The 20557-nt window shown below is 45.4% G+C and overlaps 1 protein-coding gene across 1 annotated transcript in view; it reads left to right on the forward strand.

Moving 5' to 3' along the window:
* MAN2A1 (mannosidase alpha class 2A member 1) overlaps positions 1 to 20557 on the forward strand; it is a 1212885-nt gene that overhangs the window by 845128 nt on the left and 347200 nt on the right. Inside the window, exon 14 of the mRNA XM_078675492.1 lies at positions 10289 to 10525. Coding sequence (XP_078531618.1) covers positions 10289 to 10525 — 237 coding nt within the window. The remainder of the gene's footprint in view (positions 1 to 10288; positions 10526 to 20557) is intronic.

Below are 20557 nucleotides of genomic sequence, written 5' to 3' on the forward strand. Positions count from 1 at the left end.
TTGAATCTGGTACTTACTTTTTTAATGTGCGCTCCCTTTGAGCCACTCCACAACTGTCCTCTTCGTTTGTTGACTTTGAAGACTGCTTTTCCGGTTGCTATCACCTCCGCTAGGCGTGTTAGTGAGCTCCAGGCTCTTTCTTGTAAGTCTCCTTTTCTGTCAGTCCATCTGGACAAGGTTGTGCTTCGCACTTGTCTTTCCTTCGTGCCAAAAGTAGTCACTGCTTTTCACATTGGGCAGACCATCACCTTGCCCACTTTCTTTCCGCCTCTGCACCCTTCCAGAGAGGAAGAGAGGCTCCACCTTAACGTGCGCTCTCTTTCTATCTGAACTGCACACAACATTTCCGGGTGGATGACCTGCTCTTTGTTGGCTACGTGTCGCCAAGAGAGGGCAGTGCACAAGAGGACTATCTCCCGCTGGGTCGTCTTGTTTATAAAAACCTGTTATTCTCTGGCTAAAAAAGAACCTCCGGTGGGGTTGCGTGCCCATTCTACCAGGGTGATAGCAGCTACTACTGCATTTGGACGTGGAGTCCCCCTGCAAGACATCTGTCAGACATCTGTCAGGCAGCTACGTGGGCCTCGCTGCACACTGTTACCAAGCATTATTACCTTGACAGTCAAGTCCGGAGAGACTGCTTCTTTGGCCGTTCTGTTCTCTGTGACTTTCTGGTGTGATCTGTGTTTGCAGACCCACCTCCGGGGTTGGTATTGCTGGGGTATCTATTCTAAGGTAAGGCATCTATCACTAACATGTCTCTTTCAGATGCACAAGTTACTTATTTGTGTAACAATATATCTGTAAGAGACACTAGTTAGTGATAGATTCCTTACCGCCCCACCCATCCTCCCCGTTCTGCGAACTGATTGCTAGAGTTAAGGTCATCCCTTTCAGGGCCCTAGTTTCAATGCACCAGTGGTCAGTATCTTGCATGGCTCTGCGTTCCTGGTGCGGAAAGTCACATACAGAACTGACGTCAGCAAGCGCGGGCGCGTCTATGTAGCTCCAGCGACGTCATCTCAGCGACTACGATGCCAGCGACGTACGCAGAGCTGTATGACGACGCCTACCGATGCTCAGGTATACTCCTGACGAAAAAACTTTCCGGATCCAGTCTGAGGCCTGGGGATATACTAAGGTAAGGAATCTATCACTAACTAATGTCTCTTACAGATATATTGTTACATAAGTAAGTAACTTGTGCATTAGTGCCGTTCGCCATGTTGTTTTTCAATTGCCATTGGTTCTGTCTACCCATGCTTTCACATCTCTCTTATTTACTATTATTGTCTGTGGTTCTTCCACATTGCTTATGGTGAAGTGTATTGTCCTCCTTATCTGATTTTCTCACTCCACTGGTCTTTTTTGTCTTTCAGTAGACCAGTTGGTTGTGCTGATTTCTTGGTAAGGTTAGTTAGCAGACCCACCTCCTGGGGTGTTTTTTCTGTGTTATCTAATTCTAAGATAAGAAATCAGCAGCTAGATGTCTCTATCAGATCGACAAGTTAGGTACCTTTGGTAACGCATTTTCTGACTTAGTCTAGCTGCAGATTCCTTACTGACCCACCCATTCTCCCTGTTCTGCAAACTGTTTTCTTCTTGCCTACAAGATCCGTTTCTTCAAATTAATATATAGCGACATTAGCACTTGGGGTGGTTGGTTCATTATATAGTGCGTTACCACTTGTAGTCGTTAATTCAAAGATGTACCCATTTTTTTGGCACACTGTTTCCATATCCAGTTTCTATGGTGGCTCTGCGTTTTGCACAGAAATTAGTTGCTGAAAAAAATGACGTTCAGTACGTTGGGGAAGGACTTATATGGACTTTGTCGACATCACATCCAATAGACAATGTCGATACGAAGTCTCATGCGCCCTCAACCGACACGCAGAGGTACTGCTGGAAAAAAAAATCTGGTTCCAGTCTGGTATCCAGGGGGAATTCTAAGGTAAATCTGCGACTAGACTATGTCTCCACTAGATAATATGTTACAGAATGTAAGTAACTTGTCCTTTAAGCTCCCAAAAAAGCAACAAATTACTTCTTAGTGTTGCGAAACATGGGTTGACTTATCTTCTGTTAACGACCATAGATTCCTTAGGATACTATTGAACTCTTTTAAAGTCCACACTTTTATTTCCACCAGATAATTTCTTTAAAATGAATAATTTATTGTATAAAGAAAGCATTGAACAGCAACATTCAATCAAGGACTTGCTCATTATTAGAACTTCTACTCTGTCTTCTTGAATTCAGTTTCAGCAGTGTTAAGGAAAAGGCACTCTGATCTTAAGGTCTACTTGCTGGTTTGCTCCTCTTCTTATTGGGCTAACCCTTCTTATTTGTTTCCAAAATATATGGCCCTCAGTTATATCGGGTTGGGGCAGTGGCATAGTATTTGCTGCCTTTAGCCAAGTCTGGGTTACTCTATGGCTGTATTAGGGTTTATGTATTTGTTACACTGCCTACAGAAAGCTGCCTGGCCTCTTCTGTTTTTTAAGGTGCCAGATGTCTAGATCAACTTTTAAGGGCTTGAGATTGTATCCACCATTGTGAAGCCTACTCCTATTTGGGAGCTCATTATTGTACTCTGAAGGCTTGTGAGATTGCTGTTTGAGGCAATGCACAGATGTAAAATAATGTTATTACCCTGGCAATAACCTCTGCTAGCATTGTTAGTAAGATACATGCTCTCTCAGTCGATGAGCTGATTGCTACTTCCCATTGTGGCAAACTAGTCCTATGGCACCCATCCTGCTTTCTTTGCCCAGCAGCATTTCAGATATTTATTTAAATCATACCATTTCTTCAACGGCTTTCTTTCAGAATCCACAAACTCTGCTAGAACAGCCCTTAGCAGTTTAGATTTGAGACTGCTTTTAAATATTACATCAAAGTGACAACGTTTTCCAAAATGAATAGGCAGTTATTAGTGAGATATGCTATGGGTAATGCTGGCAAGCAGGTAAATAGGTAGGATGCCTCTTGAAGGATAGTGGAATTCATTGAGTTATGTTGTTCAAAGCCCATCACTAATTCAGGTTCAGTCATGGTGCACTCCACAAAAAGGTAAGGCCGCTACAGCTGCTCTTTTTTGGAATCTTTTTATTGTAGACAGTTGTAAGCCAGCCATATGGATGTCTGCGCAAAGATTTGTGCACACAATTGTTTGTATGGAGATGCATCTCTCATGGATCTTTTTGTCTGATTGAAACATCATTTGTATTTTTCCCACCTCCCTGTTTGGCTCTCTTATCCAGTGTTGGGGTATCTTTCATAGATTCACATGCCTGAATCATTTCCCGTCGCCGAGGCGGGAGTCCCACGGTAATAACACATACAAAAGCAGTGCCTTAGTAAGAAACTGTAGTAGGCTGACAAGACAATAGGCCCAAAAGGCCCAAAGCTTAGTAGCCTATCTACCTCATTGTATGAAAAGAACCGAAAAATAGTTCCAACCAATCAGATACCAGCACCCTCTAAAACCTTCCCAGCAGAGGCAGTTCTCCTCAGATTTTCACCGCACATCGTGTGGAAGGAAGTCCTACCTGAGTGCCTACTCAGTTTCTTCTTTTACGCTTCAGGATGTCTGAAAAGAAAGCTCTCTTCAAAGCATGCAGGACCTGTGATAAAAAGAGGGTCCATGTAGATGATCAGCATAAAGACTGCATCTACTGTCTACATCCTAACCATATTGTTAAGGATTGTAGGATTTGTCGAACCTTCCCTGCCAAAACCATCAGGGACAGGGAGGCAAGGGTTCTTTTATGGCTCAAATCATCTTCTACAGATGAGGAGTACAGAGCCTCTACTTCCAGCAAAAGAGTCAGAGCCGGGGACAGCTCTTCTCCTGAGAGGAGGAAACATCAAAAATCCTCTCATAGAGCTTCAGAACACACAAGGGGGTCGTCTTCTCCTCCTTCTGGATCACCTTTATCTCCGCCTTCAGAGTCTTCCAAATCTTCAACTACAAAAACAGTGAGTAAAGCCCAGATCAAGACTCTTTCTCTGGTGTCTTCTCACACAGTTTCTGTGACCTCTTCTACTTCAAGTACTTCATCTACGGTCTCTACAAGAGCTATAACCTCTCCTATTGTGTCTTCAAAAATTTCTACTACAAAAAATTCTTCTGGGACTAATGAATCCTCTTCTGTCACTCCTTCATCTAAATCTCCGTCGACAACAGTGTCGACGTCAATCTCATCGACAACGGTTCCTTCATCTACAAAGTCATCGTCGACAAAAAACCTGTTGACGTCGGAGTCATCGACGACGAAGAGCCTGTCGACGTCAAATTTATCGTCAAGGAAGAGCCCGTCGACGGCAGTCCCATCAACGAAGAGCCCTTAGAGGACAAGCCCGTTGACGGTAGCCCCGTCGACGAGGAGCCCATCCACGACAGCCCCGTCGACGACAAGACCGTCGACGAAGAGTCCGTCGACGATAGCACCGTCGACGACAATTCCATTGACGACATCATTGTCAACAGCTCAGTTGTCTATTACACCTTTGGTCAAGACACCCCTGTCGACGAAGAGTCCCTTAATGATCAGAAGTCCACCTGCGAGAACTTGGTCAGCTATTCCACAAGTATCTCAAGCGTCGCCTGTTACATTCACCCAATTTCAACTAAAAACGTACCATAGGCAAGACTATACTAATATATCTCCGTTACCAACACATATCTTGGAGACTTATGTAGAGGAATCTGATGAAGATGGCAGGGAGGAAGAAGGCCCTTTTGGGATTGCACGCCATCCGTCAGAGTTGCAAATAAAATGTCAAGAAGAGGATGAAGAGGAAGACTACCAGGAACATTTTTATCAAGAATACTTGTCTACACCCTATCATAGACAGTCACATAAGGTTCCACGTTCGGAAGAAACAAGTCATCTTCCTCCTTCTCTGATCCAAGATTTGCAGGCCATGTTCGCTGATTATCGGCAGAGGTTTCCACCTACACGACTACTCCAATGTTACCTACCATGCCGGCGGTTACACCTACGCCGCCAATAGAAGATCCTATTTCAACGAGACACCCTGTAGAAGCTATACCACAAGGGGGTCAGGATACTTCATCATCAGATGAGGATAAAAGAGAGGAAGGTGAATTGCCTAATGATAATGTACCTGGGGATCCTTGGGGTGAATATACAATCCCCATGCCTTCGCCTCCTATGTCGCTACACTCTGATTCACCACCTGAGGATATTGGCGGCTTTCATAACATTGTGCAACGGGCTGCAGCACGGTTTGAACTTCCAGTTACTATCGAACAATCTGATTGTTTTCTTCACGACTTCAAAGAAGGTTATAAAAGAATCACCAGAGCAATACCGATCATAGATTTTATTTGGAAGGAAGGTGTTGAGATATTGAAGACACCTGCCTCTATACCTGCTGTCCTTCCTCGAATTAAAAAGAAATATCGAGCACTGCCAGACACTCCATCTTGCCTTGTGGGACACCCGCGTCCGGACTCTGTAATTTCGCAGGCTGCACAGCAGAGGTCAAAGAATTCATCCTCTCCAATCTCAACTCCACCAGATAAGGAGGGTAGACAATTCGATTTGATAGGCAAAAACATTTCCACCCATGCTGCATCATCCATCAAGGCAGCAAACTCTCTGGCAATCTTAGCACGTTATGACCGCCAGATGTGGTCAGAGTTATCTTAGTTCTTAGACCTTATTCCTGAAGATCGCCAGCAGGAAGCACGGAGAATAGTGCTCGAAGGGGAATGGGCGGCATCTGAAATTATTGGCTGAGCCTTAGACATTTCTAATACTAATTTTCGGCAGCTAGCGGGGGCTGCTGTTCTCAGATGCCAAGAATGGCTCAAAGCAACCTCTTTTAGACCTGAGGTACAGACTAAAATACTGGACATGGCTTACGATGGCGACCCACTATTTGGTAAGCATATAGATGACGCCTTGCAGACCATCAAGACAGATACGGACCCTGCTAAATCGCTGGGTACCCTGCAGTATAAAAGAGGATCTTTCAGGGGATCAAGAGGTTGTGGTTTTTCCTCTATAGGAAATTACCACAATCAACAAAACAGGCAATACCAATCTCAATAAAAGCAGCCTGATTACCAGTCCTCTTACAGGCAATCATCTTCAAGCAATTTCTCTCGTCGGGGCGGACGACGACGGTCAAACAATCAAGGCCGTGACTCAAATAAAAGACAATGAGCTGACAATGAGTCAAACCTTCTCCCCTCCCTGTGGGCGCAAAGATCTCAGCCTTTTTCCAACAATGGCAGCACATCACATCAGATCAGTGGGTCCTCGACCTTGTTCAAGGAGGTCACACTCTAGAGCTCTTGAAGAAGCCACCTACGACCCCGCCCAAGGGTCCCCCTTCCCCTCGTCTTCATTTACTGTTCAGAGAAACTTTAAACATGTTCCGCAAGAATGCGATAAAAAAAGTTCCAGTCTCACAAAAAGGGAAAGGATTCTACTCTTGTTTCTTTCTCATAAGTTAAAAATCGGGGAAGTGGTGCTCGATTCTCGACTTGCGCAAACTCAACAAGTTTCTGAAGAAGCAGAGTTTTTGAATAGTGACGCTGGCAGATGTGTTCAGCTGTCTCAACGAAGGGGACTTTATGGCTTCTCTGGACTTGGAAGACGCTTACTTCCATATCCCTATACATCCCAAACATCGCAAATAACTAAGATTCACAGTGGCTGGCCTCCACTTTCAATTCAAGGTGCTCCCGTTCGGACTGAAATCGGCACCAAGAATATTCACAAAATGCCTAGCTCCAGGATCTGCCACTCTGAGGTCTCGGGGTATTCAAGTCTTACCATACCTCGACGACTGGCTGCTCAAAGGATCATCAAAGCAGGCTACGAGACAGGCTGTCAAAAGTTGCCTTCATCTATTTTCAAATCTGGGACTCACTCTCAATGCAAACAAGTCACAGTTGCAACCCCTCCAGGTTCTAACTTTTCTAGGACATCACTATACACCAAACAATACAAGGCGTTCTTGTCAGAAGATCGTCAGAACAAGTTACAAAGCCTGGCGAAGTTAATTTCAAGAAGAAAGTCAGTTTCTGTCCGAACATTCGCTTCTCTTGTGCTCTTCGGCGATCAGCTTAGTCCCGCTTTCAAGGCTCAGGATGAGACCTCTGCAGGAAGAGCTGCAATGGCAACAGGCCAGAGGGTCATTCGACGTTTCCATAAAGGTAACCTCACGAATGATACATGCTCTTCACTGGTGGTCAAAAAGAAGCAATCTATCTCCGGGTCTCATGTTCCTGACCACTTCCCCAGAGTTTGTCCTGACCACGGATGCATCATGGAAAGTTGGGGAGGACATCTCCAAGACCTTCAAATTCAAGGATGATAGTCTCAACAATATCAACAGAAGCACATTAACAGTCTCGAACTACGAGCCATCTTTCTTTCTCTGCATGCATTCCTTCCGAGAATCGCGAACTCCTCAGTGCTGGTGCGTACGGACAATACCACCAGCATGTATTACATCAACAAGTAGGGAGGAACGAGGTCTCTCTCCCTATCGCAGGAAGCTCAGGAATTGTGGGAGTGGGTTATAAAACATGGCATAACCCTCAGAGCAGAGCATGTCAAGGGAATTCAGAATTCTCTGACCGACAACCTCCACAGATCTCTCACAGGATGTCACAAGTGGGAGTTGGGACAAGAACAGGTGAAGAGGATCTGCCGGATGTGGGGCACGCCAACCCTAGATCTGTTTGCAACACAACAGAAGAGCAAATTCCTTTATTAGGCTAGCAGATTTCCTAAACGGGGATCAAGAGGGAATGCCCTGTCCATGCGATGGTCAGGGATTTATGCGTACGCTTTTTACCCGATACCATTAATACCGAGAGTTCTGCAAAAAATGAAGAGGGAACATTGCAGTTTCATCCGAATTGCTCCTTGCTGGCCAAGGCAGTATTGGTTCCAAGAGTTATTCCTGTTGTCACAACAGCGTCCTGTTCGTCTAAAATCAACGCTCACAATGCTGACGAGAGAGAGAGGTCAGATTCTACACCCGGATCCACAATCGCTTCACTTGCACGCCTGGCTCCTGACTTCTTAGAATTTAAAGATCTAAAATTTCTCAGGACTGTAGAGATATTCCAATCTAAAGCCCGTGCTCAAAGTACTATCAAGACATATCGCTTTAAATGGAAGCGTTTTTGCCATTGGTGTGAAACAAATAATGTTCATCCACTCCAGGCTCCACCAGAGGATATCCTTCCATACTTACTATCCCTAGCTAAAGCAGGTCTATTATTCTCATCTATCAAAGTCCATCTCGCTGCAATTTCTAGATTCAGAAAGAGTCCTAACAGACCATCACTCTGTTCTTCGTCACTTATCAAACAATTTTTAAAAGGGCTTTTTCGAGTTTCTTAACCTGGAAGGTGGCACTTTTATTATCTCTCACTTCAGCCTGAAGGGTTAGTGAAATCCAGGCTTTCACAATTTCGGAACCTTTTCTACATTTCACTAAAGATGATGTCATGTTACGAACAAATCCAGAATTCATTCCCAAAGTACCGTCTCAATTCCATCTAAACCAACCTGTAAAGCTGAAAACATTCTTCCCGGATCCAGTTACACCGGCGGAAAAGGCTTTGCACTCTCTTGACTTAAAACGTTGCTTGAAGTTTTACCTTCAAAAGACTAAGGATATTAGACTATCTAATCAGTTGTTGGTTGCTTATGGTCAAGTCACATTAGGACAAGCTGTGACAAAAGCAACGGTAGCCAGATGGCTGTCTTCTGTCATACAATTTTGCCATGATAAAGCTAACAAACCTTTGCACAGAAAAGTCAAAGCACATTCCACCAGAACTATGTCGGCTTCTACCGCCTTATTTGCTGGGGTCACATTGGAAAATATTTGTCGTGCTGCAACATGGAAGAATGTCCACACGTTCACGAAGCACTACTGCTTACAGTCGGCGTTGCAGGACGATGCAGCAGTGGGACAAGCTGTTCTTCAACATCTCCTTCATTGAGGTTAGACTTTTAAATGTCTCTCATATTGCATTTAGGATGTATAAGTATGATCATATTCACTGTAATGTTTCTGGTTGTCAAATATTGTTTTTTAAAATGCAGTATGTTATATGGCTATAACTATCTCATTTCAGAAGGTTTCTGCATTTGCATGTATTTACATATTATAGTGCTCTATAACCTTCCGGACATGTGGGGGATATGTAGATTTACGCCTTGTCTCCCACCTTCCGCAAACAACATTATTAGGCTTACTGCTTGCTATTCTGATACAGGCATGTGAATCTATGAAAGATACCCCAATACTGGATAAGAAAATAAGTTACTTACCTATAACTACAGTTATCCAGTATTGGTATCTTTCATAGATTCACATGCACCCACCCTCCTCCCCGGCAGGACAGTTCTCTAATGGGGATACATACTTCTCACTTGTGCTAAGAAAATCTGAGGAGAACTGCCTCTGCTGGGAAGGTTCTAGAGGGTGCTGGTATCTGATTGGTTGGAACTATTTTTCGGTTCTTTTCATACAATGAGGTAGATAGGCTACTAGGCTTTGGGCCTATTGTCTTGTCAGCCTACTACAGTTTCTTACTAAGGCACTACTTTTGTATGTATTATTACCGTGGGACTCCCGCCTCGGCGGCGGGGAATGATTCAGGCATGTGAATCTATGTAAGATACCAACACTGGATAACTGTAGTTACAGGTAAGTAACTCATTTTCTTCTTTGCATTCAAATCAAAGGTTATACATCTGAGGGGGAACCCTAGCTGGGAAATAAAAGCTTTACAAGGGAGAATATTCGGAATCAAGGAATCATGCCCTTAATCATTGCCACCCTTCCCTCTGTTCCTAAAATGAGATCTGTGGGATGCATCTGTATCCTGGAGGCTGTTGTGTCTCTATCCCGTCAGAAGTAAGGACATCTCATTGTGAAAAGTTGTTTTAATAAATTCAGTATTTAGTGCATATTTTTTTTTCTGTTTGTCTAATTGTTGTGAAATCCTCCTAAAAATTGTGAGATGAAAAAGTGTTTTTCCTATTTGTTTTTGGTGACCTTCAGCCAGATAGTGTGGAATAATTTTAAAAGTTTGAAATCTGAGAAGGGTTCCTCACTGGCCAGCTAACGTTACAGGTATGTAACTCTTGCTTATGTTGGCAACTTTGCATGTAAATCGATGATAAGGTTTTAGAGTGAATAATTATTTGCAGTGTCATGCGTTGACTCCACCATCATTCAGCTTTAAATAGCTTTTCTGTTTTCTTTTTTTCAGATTTGTTTCACAGCACATCTGCCAGCTTTTGGGTTAACAGTCTACCAGCTTGTCGAAGGATTGAGTTCAGAAACTATTTTGGCTGATTATGTGCTGCACACTAGTGGGCAGACCGATAACCGAGTGAATGCAGCGAAACAGTTTCAGATAAAAGAGATACAAAATGGAGCAGATGAAATAACAATTGAAAATGTATACCTGAAACTCCACTTCTCTGGGCTGTCTGGTCTTTTAGAGGTATGTAGGCTCATCAGCCCAACCTTTATTCTTTCATTTAATTGTTTTTTGGGGGGTTTAAATATGCAGTGCAAGAAAGTATGTGTTTTTCCTAAGATTGGCAGTAATAAATGGATTTGGTGTGCCTGGGTCACACCTTTCCCCGTTTTCAGGATCAGGTGGAGTTATAACAACATATTCCTGATGGATACTTCTAACAGCAGATTCCTCACATGTAGAATATTACCCAAGCCCCAGATGGGTTATAGATGTTTACACAGCAGTGCTCCCGCGCCACAAGGTGGCGCAATGTGGCTCCATGTTTGACTTCTTCACCCCGGAAACCTTGTAATGATAAAGCAGAGCCGCATATAAGCACCACGTGTATCTGGAGCTACGCTCCCTTTTTTTCGGCAGTTTCAAAAGTTTCACATTAATTTTAGTGTGCAATCGATTGATGCCTCCATCCAAAGTTATAGGGGGCACACTATGCTGTGACTGTTGTAAACAGATCTTGGTGACAGGTCAGCACAACATGTGCCTCTGGTGTTTGGGCTTCAGGCATGACTCCTAGTTATATGACGAAGTTGCCCTCATGCACCTGCAGGCGATCTAGGGCATGAAGCAAAGTTGTATGTTCCGAAACATTTACATGAGCCATGCAAGACCCTCTCTAACTCAAGGTGCTGACCTTTTCTGGCTGTGTAGACTATTCCGCCAACAGGTCCTCTTAAGGATAAAGGTCATCTAGTAATATGAAGTTCATATCAAACCGGAAACACAAGAAAGCAAAGCGGGACTTAACCACATCCCACCACTCCTTTGCTAAAGAGAGATCTGGAGCATGCCAAAGTGCTACTTTATCTCACTCTCGATCCCCAATTGAGGAGCTGATCCCACAGTAGATCCTCCGTTTCACTGGGCTTGCGACGAGGCAGCAAGCTGAGGCCTTTAGAGAGGCTTTACTTCATATTTTCTATTTTTAGCCATCTTCCATTTCCCTTTTGTATGCCTTTGGACTCACAGATCTGTTGGATCAGTTCTTGGTGCCATATGAGTCCCTGGAGCCGATCTTCTGTTCCGCACTGACGTAGTGGCAACTTCTATTCTTACCCCAGCCTCTTCCTCATTGACACCAGTCTCTGTTGCTGGACATGGATCCTTTGGTGAACCAAAGCCTAATCTGCCTTGACTCTGATGGTGTCTGCTGCAGTAACATCAGCCCTTTCCTGGCCAGGGTCTGGCATCAAGAAAAAAAAACATGCAGGTCACCACGGCCACTGATCTTCCCAGTCCCGCTCCCCTCTGGAATCAGCGTCCAAACTGCTTTAGTTTGCCCTTAATGGCACACAACCACTCTGGGAGGCAGGATCTGACATTTTCCCCCAGGGTGGATGCCCCTCACGTCTGACAGATGGGTCATCCAGATTTCCAGCAGGGCTAGGCTGTGACATTTCTTTATGACTCCCACAACTTCTGCCCTCATCAGAACAGCTCTCAGAGGAGCATCTGTCAATCTTAATGCAAGAGGTGTGAGCCCTATTGTCAAAGGGGGCTATCGAGGGGGTGCCCCCTCAGAAAAAGGACAAGTTGTTACTGTTGTTGGTGCTGAGGCCTTCTTGCCATCCATCAAGGGGAGGCTGCTTTAGGTCCATATTGGACAACACCATTGCCATGTGGTATTGCAGCCGGAAGGAAGAGTTAGGGTCCTTGGCTTTATTCTAGGGGGACCTGTGCCTCAGCACCTACCTGATTGTGTCTAGTAGATCCCAAATGGCAGTTACATCTGGAGGTGGCACAGAGTGTCTTCCAGCAACCTGGCCTAATCTCTTTACCAACTGCAGAGGACATGCAATGTCAGCACTGAAATTTCTAACACGGCGTTCTCCAAGACACCTACGGCCTAGAGTGACTCACAAGATTGCTGTAAGCCTTTTCACTACTAACTCTCTTGCCCAGCGATCTGAAGAAGATCAGGAACTATTGGGCCCAAGTCATCCTAGTAGCTCCAGATTGGGCAAGGAGAGTGTGGTACCCAGAACTACTGGGCATGAGGACCTGTCCTCCAATCAAGCTTCCTCACCAGGAGGGTCTTTTGTCGCAGCAGCAGGGTTGGATCTGACACACAGGCCTTCATAATCTACACCTCCACGCATGGAGATTGAGTGGCAGAATTTGACTGCATTTGGTCTCCCTCCCGAAGTTGTGGATGTCATCTTTGCAGCCAGGCGTCTTTCTACGAAGTTTGTGGACACTGGGACACATTTATGGAATGGTGTGTATTAGATCTTGGGGTCTCTAGTTGGCAATGGTATTCTCCTTTGTTCAAACAGGAACCCTTACTTCTAAGTCAGGATAAGGGGATTACACTCCTAATTAACCCCTGCTCACCCCCTTGGTAGCTTGGCACGAGCAGACAGGCTTATCTCAGAGGCAGTGTGTTAAGCAGTTGTAAATATACACAGTAATACAGTGAAAACACTACAGATGGACACAACACAGGTTTTATAAAAATAAGTATTCTTTATATAGACTTAAACACAAGACCACAAACGACAAAAATCCACAATACTACACTTAAGATTGCTTTAAAGATGATAAAAGTTACTTAGTTCAAGTTGATTATGAATGCAACAAAGTTCTCAACAAAGTACCTGGATGCGTAACACAAAGTAAACAAAAGGCTCGCAAAAGGGGAGATACGTCGGTTCTGTGATCCGGGGAGATGGTGCGTCGTGCCTCGATGCTTGCGCAGAGTAGGGGATTCGTCGTAATCCTTAACGATGCGGAGGTGATACTTAGCTTCTCGGCCTGCGGGCCCGTTGTGGTGCGCAAGATGGCGCCTTGGTGCGATGCGACGATCCAGTTGCGATGCAAAAAGATGGCGCCCTTGATGCGGCGATGCGATGACGATACGTAGACGCCCTGGCAGCCTTGCGATGACTCTGTACTTTGGAGCCACGACAGGCCCTGCGACACGCTTCTCCGGTGATACGATGGCGACTCTCACAATGGGGTCACGCTTCTCCGGGGATGCCACAGCAGGCATGAACACACGCTTCCAGGAGATGCGGCTAAGGCTCGCTTCTCATGCAATGCGACGATTTCAGCTTTGGCGGCGACACGCTTATTCTCGATGCGTCGCGCTTCCAGCTCCCAGCGACACGCAAATGTCTGGAGTTGAGAATTCCCAGCAAGGAAATTCAGAGGGGAGCTGGAGACGAAGTCTTTTGTCCCTGAGACTTCAGCAGGAGGCAAGCACAGTTCAAGCCCTTGGAGAATATTCCTTCTCCTTTCCTTGGCATTGAAGCAACCACTGCAGGCCAACCCAGCAAACAGCACACTGGCAGAGGGGCAGTAAAACTCCTGCAGCTTCCTTGGTTCTTCTCCTTGGCAAAAAGTTTCTTGTTCCAGGAGTGATCTAATTTCTTGGGATCAGGGTCCCAATATTTATACCCCCAAATCCTTTGTTCTCTGAAGGCCTCTGCCTAGTCCAAACCAGTTCCTGAGCACTCTGTTTACATGACTCTCTTCTTTCTTTTACTGTGCAGGGCAGAGACATCAGCTGCCCCACGGGAGGTGGAGCCAGCACAGGGGAGGGACGATACAGCTCTGGAGCACTTTGTTGACAAGATTCCTTCTCTCCTTTCACAGTGCAGGGCAGAGACATCAGACAAGCCACGGGAGGTGGAGCCAGCATTGTAGAGGGAATTGCCAGCCATATTCAGGTCCCAGGTGCAACTCCTCTCTCCCATCTAGATACAGATCTCTCTATTCACCACTGGGCTGCCGCAGCCTGTCTCCTAGAATCCCCCAGCCCTGTCACTCACAAACCCAGACAAGGAATACACAACCTAGCAGAGGCAGGCCTGGACAGTTAGGCAAGAAAATACCTACTTTCTGAAAGGGGTATTTTCAAACACAGAACATTAAAACCAACCTTACTGAAAGATGTATTTTATTATTCTGAGTTCAGGCATACTAAATTCGAATTTCTACCATCTTCCCTGAGTCAGTTAGGATTATAAGAATGTAATAATATAACTGCCCATTCTAGCCTATGGAGAACAGGTAGCCTTCAATAGTGAAAAACGAAAATGGCTGTAATTCACTATTAGGACATGCTACACCATGTCCTGCCTTATACTTACAATGCACCCTGCCCTTGGGCCTACCATAGGGGTGTCTAATATGAAGCAAAGGGAATGTTTAGGGACTGGCAAGTGGGTCCACTTGCCAAGTCGACATGGCAGTTCTAGACTACACACAGCCCTTGCAATGGCAGGCCTGAGACACACTTTACAAGCTTCATCTGTGGGTGGCACAACCAGTGCTGCAAGCCCACCAGCAGCATTTGATTTACAAGCCCTGGGCACACATGGTGCACTGTACTAGGGGCTGACAGGTAAATCAAATAACCCGATCATGGAATCACCAATTAGTAAACTAATTTAACATAGGGAGCACTTGCACTGTGGCACTGAATAGCAGTGGCACAGTGCCCAAAGCATATAACCAGCAATAACATATCAAAACAGAGGAGGCAATCCATCAAAATGGAAGGGAGACTCACGCCAATGATGCCACGTCTAACACGTGTCCCCTCCAGCTGAAATGTGGGGAGAACTACCCTTCCCCTTGGGAGTTCTCATCACTAAGGCAGAAAAATCTGTACAGACCATCAGCGTTGACGTGTTCTGTACCAGGGCGGTGTTCCACCTTAAAGTCCATATCCTGTAGGGAATTGGACCACCTCGACAACTTTGGGTTCTCACCCCTCATCTGCATCAGCCATCTGAGGGGCCTGTGGTCGGTCTGAATCAGGAAGTGAGTCCCACACAAGTATGGTCTCAACTTCTTCAGTGCCCAGACCACAGCAAATGCCTCACGCTCAATTGCACTCCACCTCTGTTCCTGTGGAAGTAACCTGCTACTGATAAAGGCTACAGGTTGGTCTAGGCCCTCTTCATTAATCTGTGATAGAACAGCCCCCACACCATGCTCTGAAGCGCCTGTCTGTACAATGAATTCTTTTGAGATGTTGGGCGCCTGAAGCATGGGTGCTGGGCACATGGCAGGCTTCAGGGCGTCAAAAGTCTTCTGACAGGTGTCAGTCCAGTTCACTTTCTTGGGCAAGCTTCCTGGAATTCAGCTCAGTCAAGGGTGCAACAATGTTGCCATACCCCTTGAAAAAACCTCCTGTAGTACCCCGTGAGTCCTAAAAAGGCTCCAACCTGTGTCTGAGTCTTTTGGGGGTTCCCATGCCAGGATGGGATCAATCTTGGGTTGTAGGTACGCCACCTGGCCGCTTCCTACTTGGTGACCCAAGTACACCACGGAACCCTGCCCGATCTGGCACTTACTCGCCGTGATTGTGAGGCATGCCTTGTGCAGTGCCATCAACACTTCCCAGAGGTGGTGCAGATGTTTTTCCCAACTGGCGCTGAACACTGCAATGTCATCCTGGTAGGCGGCACTGAAATCCTCCAGTCCAGCCAACACCTGGTTGACTAACCTCTGAAAGGTGGCAGGGGCATTCTTCATCCAAAAGGGCATAACCCGGATTTGGTAGTGCCCATCTGGTGTGGAAAATGCTGACCTCTCCTTAGCCCCATTAGTCAAGGTGATCTGCCAGTACCCAGACATCCAATCAAACGTGCTGTGGTACCGTGCAGCCCCTAACCGATCAAAAGCTCATCAGCTCTGGGGATGGGGTGTGCGTCAGTCCTGGTGACTGAATTGAGCCCTCTGTGGTCCACACAGAACCGAAGTTCAGGTGTGGCACCCGGCGAGGCAGCCTTTGGGACCAAGACCACTGGGCTGACCCAAGGACTGTTAGAGGCCCCATGACCCCTAAAGCAAACATCTTGGAGATTTCCTCCTTAATGTAAGCCCTAACCTTGTCAGTCACTCTGTAAGCTTTGTGCTTCACAGGAGGACTGTCTCTATTGTCCACATCATGGACGCACCACTCTGTGACACCACGCACCAAGGAAAATAGATCAGAGAAAAGCCCCAACAGCTGGCGACAATCTTGTTACTGATCAGGGGTCAGTGTGGCAGAGAGGCTGACACCATCCACTGACCCATCTTGCTCTGTTGCAGACAGGAGGTCAGGAAGAGGCTCGGTCTCCTCTTCCATTCCATCATTCGTTGCTAGAAGCATGCTCACTTCGGACCTTTCCAATGATGTTGCTAATCATGTTCCCCGCGGTTACATCGCGAAAGCAGAAAGAAAAAGCAGGAATTCATTAGCCATTACCACATTAAAAAATTGTAGCTATATAATCTATATAATCTATTCTAACCATCAGAGTAGATAACTCACTATAAATAACTCACTATATAAATAACTCTATAAACAGATTTATCAAAATCTCAAATCTCAATAACAATGCATACTAATGATTCATTGATGTAGTTTTAAAAATATTTTAAATATTTAAAAATATTTTCACCAATATTTGCGACGATGTCGGTCGTTGCGAAGGGGACCACGCTGGAGGTTGTGTTTTCGTCGTGAATATTGTGTGTGATTAAAAAAATCAATGTTGGACTTATAACTTCTGTCACTAACACCTGCATTTCTCAACCATGGGGTCAGAGTATCTCCACCTTGACCCTTTATGTGACCTGTCACACAGATTTTCATCCCCAGGAACCGGTCCCGACAGATGCGGCCGCAACTTTCAGGTTGCATCCAGCCAATCTGTGCATTCCCGTTAGTGCGTGCATTCTCGGTTCATCGCTAAACTACTGTGAAATATCAGCGGCCAGAGATATCACTATAATTTTAAACTTACATCTCTCAAAAAGTACTGAACGGATTTACACCAAGTAAGCCAAGGGCACTTCCTTGAACCGGCACCTACCTCCCTGCCAAATTAGGTGTAAGTCCGTTCAGCCATTTGGCTTTAGAGGTGGCTAAAGGTTCCTATGGGAATTAACATTACAAATGCAACCTTATTTCGCACCCCAAATTCTCAGTCCCCACTTCACTGATCACCTCTAAACTTTCCCAATCAATAGTACCCACTGTGACAGTTTTTTTGCAAACTTTCATGCAGATTGGTCAAACGACGGCAAAGTTGTAGCCAAGTCAAAACATTATTTTCCTATGGAAATTAGGTCCTAACAATACCTACCTACAGTAGGTAATATATATATATATATATATATATATATATATTAAACACACAGTTTCGCCTGCTGATGAGAGGACCACACAAAGCCGAGTCCAAATCTTGACATTATTTATTCATCGAGGGCTTGGACAAAAGAAACAGGCATCGCAGCAGCTCAAATATATATCCATCCCGACGCGTTTCGTGCTGACAATTGCACTTCTTCATAGGGTGCTGGATAGTGAATGTTCGAAGCCGGCAGTTTGCACGCACTAATTTAAAGAATTTGAACCTCGCCCCCTTGGGCGTTGCCATTACTATGGCCTCTTGGGTGATGTAGTGCCGCCGTGTTTCTCATCGTGAGTAGCCAGTTCCAAACACACGATTTTCTTTTCCCAATTACTCCCAAGTGGGTGTGCACACGAATACCAGTCTTTGCACAGCCTGTTTCCTCAACGAAAAGTCACTCGCCTGGCCTGTACACTGAAGCATCTTGTGGCACTTCAGTAGGACTGCGCAGAGCGCAGCTGGGTTCCTCTCGCGGCCTCAGGCACGGCCGCTAAATATTAAACACACAGTTTCGCCTGCTGATGAGAGGACCACACAAAGCCGAGTCCAAATCTTGACATTATTTATTCATCGAGGGCTTGGACAAAAGAAACAGGCATCGCAGCAGCTCAAATATATATCCATCCCGACGCGTTTCGTGCTAACAATTGCACTTCTTCATAGGGTGCTGGATAGTGAATGTTCGAAGCCGGCAGTTTGCACGCACTAATTTAAAGAATTTGAACCTCGCCCCCTTGGGCGTTGCCATTACTATGGCCTCTTGGGTGATGTAGTGCCGCCGTGTTTCTCATCGTGAGTAGCCAGTTCCAAACACACAATTTTCTTTTCCCAATTACTCCCAAGTGGGTGTGCACACGAATACCAGTCTTTGCACAGCCTGTTTCCTCAACGAAAAGTCACTCGCCTGGCCTGTACACTGAAGCATCTTGTGGCACTTCAGTAGGACTGCGCAGAGCGCAGCTGGGTTCCTCTCGCGGCCTCAGGCACGGCCGCTAAATATTAAACACACAGTTTCGCCTGCTGATGAGAGGACCACACAAAGCCGAGTCCAAATCTTGACATTATTTATTCATCGAGGGCTTGGACAAAAGAAACAGGCATCGCAGCAGCTCAAATATATATCCATCCCGACGCGTTTCGTGCTGACAATTGCACTTCTTCATAGGGTGCTGGATAGTGAATGTTCGAAGCCGGCAGTTTGCACGCACTAATTTAAAGAATTTGAACCTCGCCCCCTTGGGCGTTGCCATTACTATATATTCACTGAAAGAACCATAGGTTTCAGGAGTTATATAGTTAGGAATTCGTTTTTAAAAAACCTTTGAAATTCACTCAAAAAACTATAAGTTTTAGTGGTGTTATAGTTAGCTGGACATTTTACTCATACAAAACCAATGAAATTGCTCCTATATAGTTAGTTGTACTAACTATATTTCACGCACCCGCAATCCACTGCTGATGATGTCACATATTAGATCATTCATGACATGGTCAGTGACATCACTGATGACATCTCAAATGACATCACTGATGACATTATCGCGAATTTTCAAGGCGCTGGCCAGGAGCCCGCCGGTGCGGTTGCCCCCCACGTAGTACGTGTGGCGGAGGCGAAGAGCAGCAAATTCTGCCCTGTCGGTGTCGAGGCTAGCCAACTGAGCCCGGGCAGCCTTAAGTTGGCGCCAAATTCTCGGGGCGCCGGTGCGGCTGTGAACTCTTTCCAGCTCCGCAACTTTGTCGGAGAGGTCGCTCCTCTTTTCTTTGCGAAGTTTGGCGTCTGCAGCTGATATTGCTATCAGCTCCCCCCTAACGACAGCTTTCAAGGCTCCCCATAAGGATGACACCGACACATCAGGGGTGTCATTGGTGGCCAAGTAGTCTGATATGCATTTATGAAGCTGGTGGGCTACCGCCGGCTTCTGTAAGAGGGTTTCGTTAAGCCTCCACGACCCCGGAGTGCGCGGCGAACTGGGCACGTTAAGCGCCAGTTCCACTGCCTTATGGTCGGAGAGGGCTGCCGGGACAATTGACACTGTGGCGATGTGGGGAATGAGGCTCGATGAGCCCATGAGGTGGTCTATGCGTGCGTAAGTGTGGTGTACGTGTGAGTAGAATGTGTACTGCGTTGTAAGTGGGTGTGCGTGTCTCCAAAGGTCCGAGATGTCTCTATCCTGCAGCCAAGTAATGCCCTTCTGCGAAATCGCCCCCGTGTCTCCATAGCGGCGTCCCGATCTATCCTTGACTGTATCCATGACGAGGTTGAGGTCCCCCCCTAGGAGCATGTGGGTGTGAGGTGCTTGAAGCGTTTCTGAGATTGCGGAGAGCAAGAAGGGTTCCTGACCATGATACTCAAAGAAATAACACAGGGTGTAAAAAGTATTTTTATTATTTATACTTACCTAAGAAATAGTAATAAAGAAAATATTGAAAAATTTGAAAAACATGGTATCTGTGAAAGAAAAGTAAAAATATGGTTATAGTGTTATTTCATTAAACAAAACAAAGTAGAAGTGATTGAAGCAGAAAGTGAAAGAAAAGAAGACTGAGGGACAGAAAGAGACCAAGACAGAATATTTTGAAAGAAATAAAAGCACTCAAACAATGACAGTCTAAAGGAAACTAAAGTGACAGCCAAAATGAGAGTATGATCAGTGATAATACACAAAACAAATAGTCTCTGAAATAACAGACTACAAGAGTACCTAAATATCTTATAGATAAAATAAAGAACCAACACTAAGAGAAAAAGAGTCAAAAAGGTAGAGTAACAGAAGATACATAAAATACAAACAGACATGGAGTATAAGAGAGACATATAAACAAAAATAAAGTAGGGTGAGAAAACTAAACTATAGATTTT

The sequence above is a fragment of the Lissotriton helveticus genome, chromosome 2_1 (genome assembly GCF_964261635.1).
Source record: "Lissotriton helveticus chromosome 2_1, aLisHel1.1, whole genome shotgun sequence".
Taxonomy (NCBI): domain Eukaryota; kingdom Metazoa; phylum Chordata; class Amphibia; order Caudata; family Salamandridae; genus Lissotriton; species Lissotriton helveticus.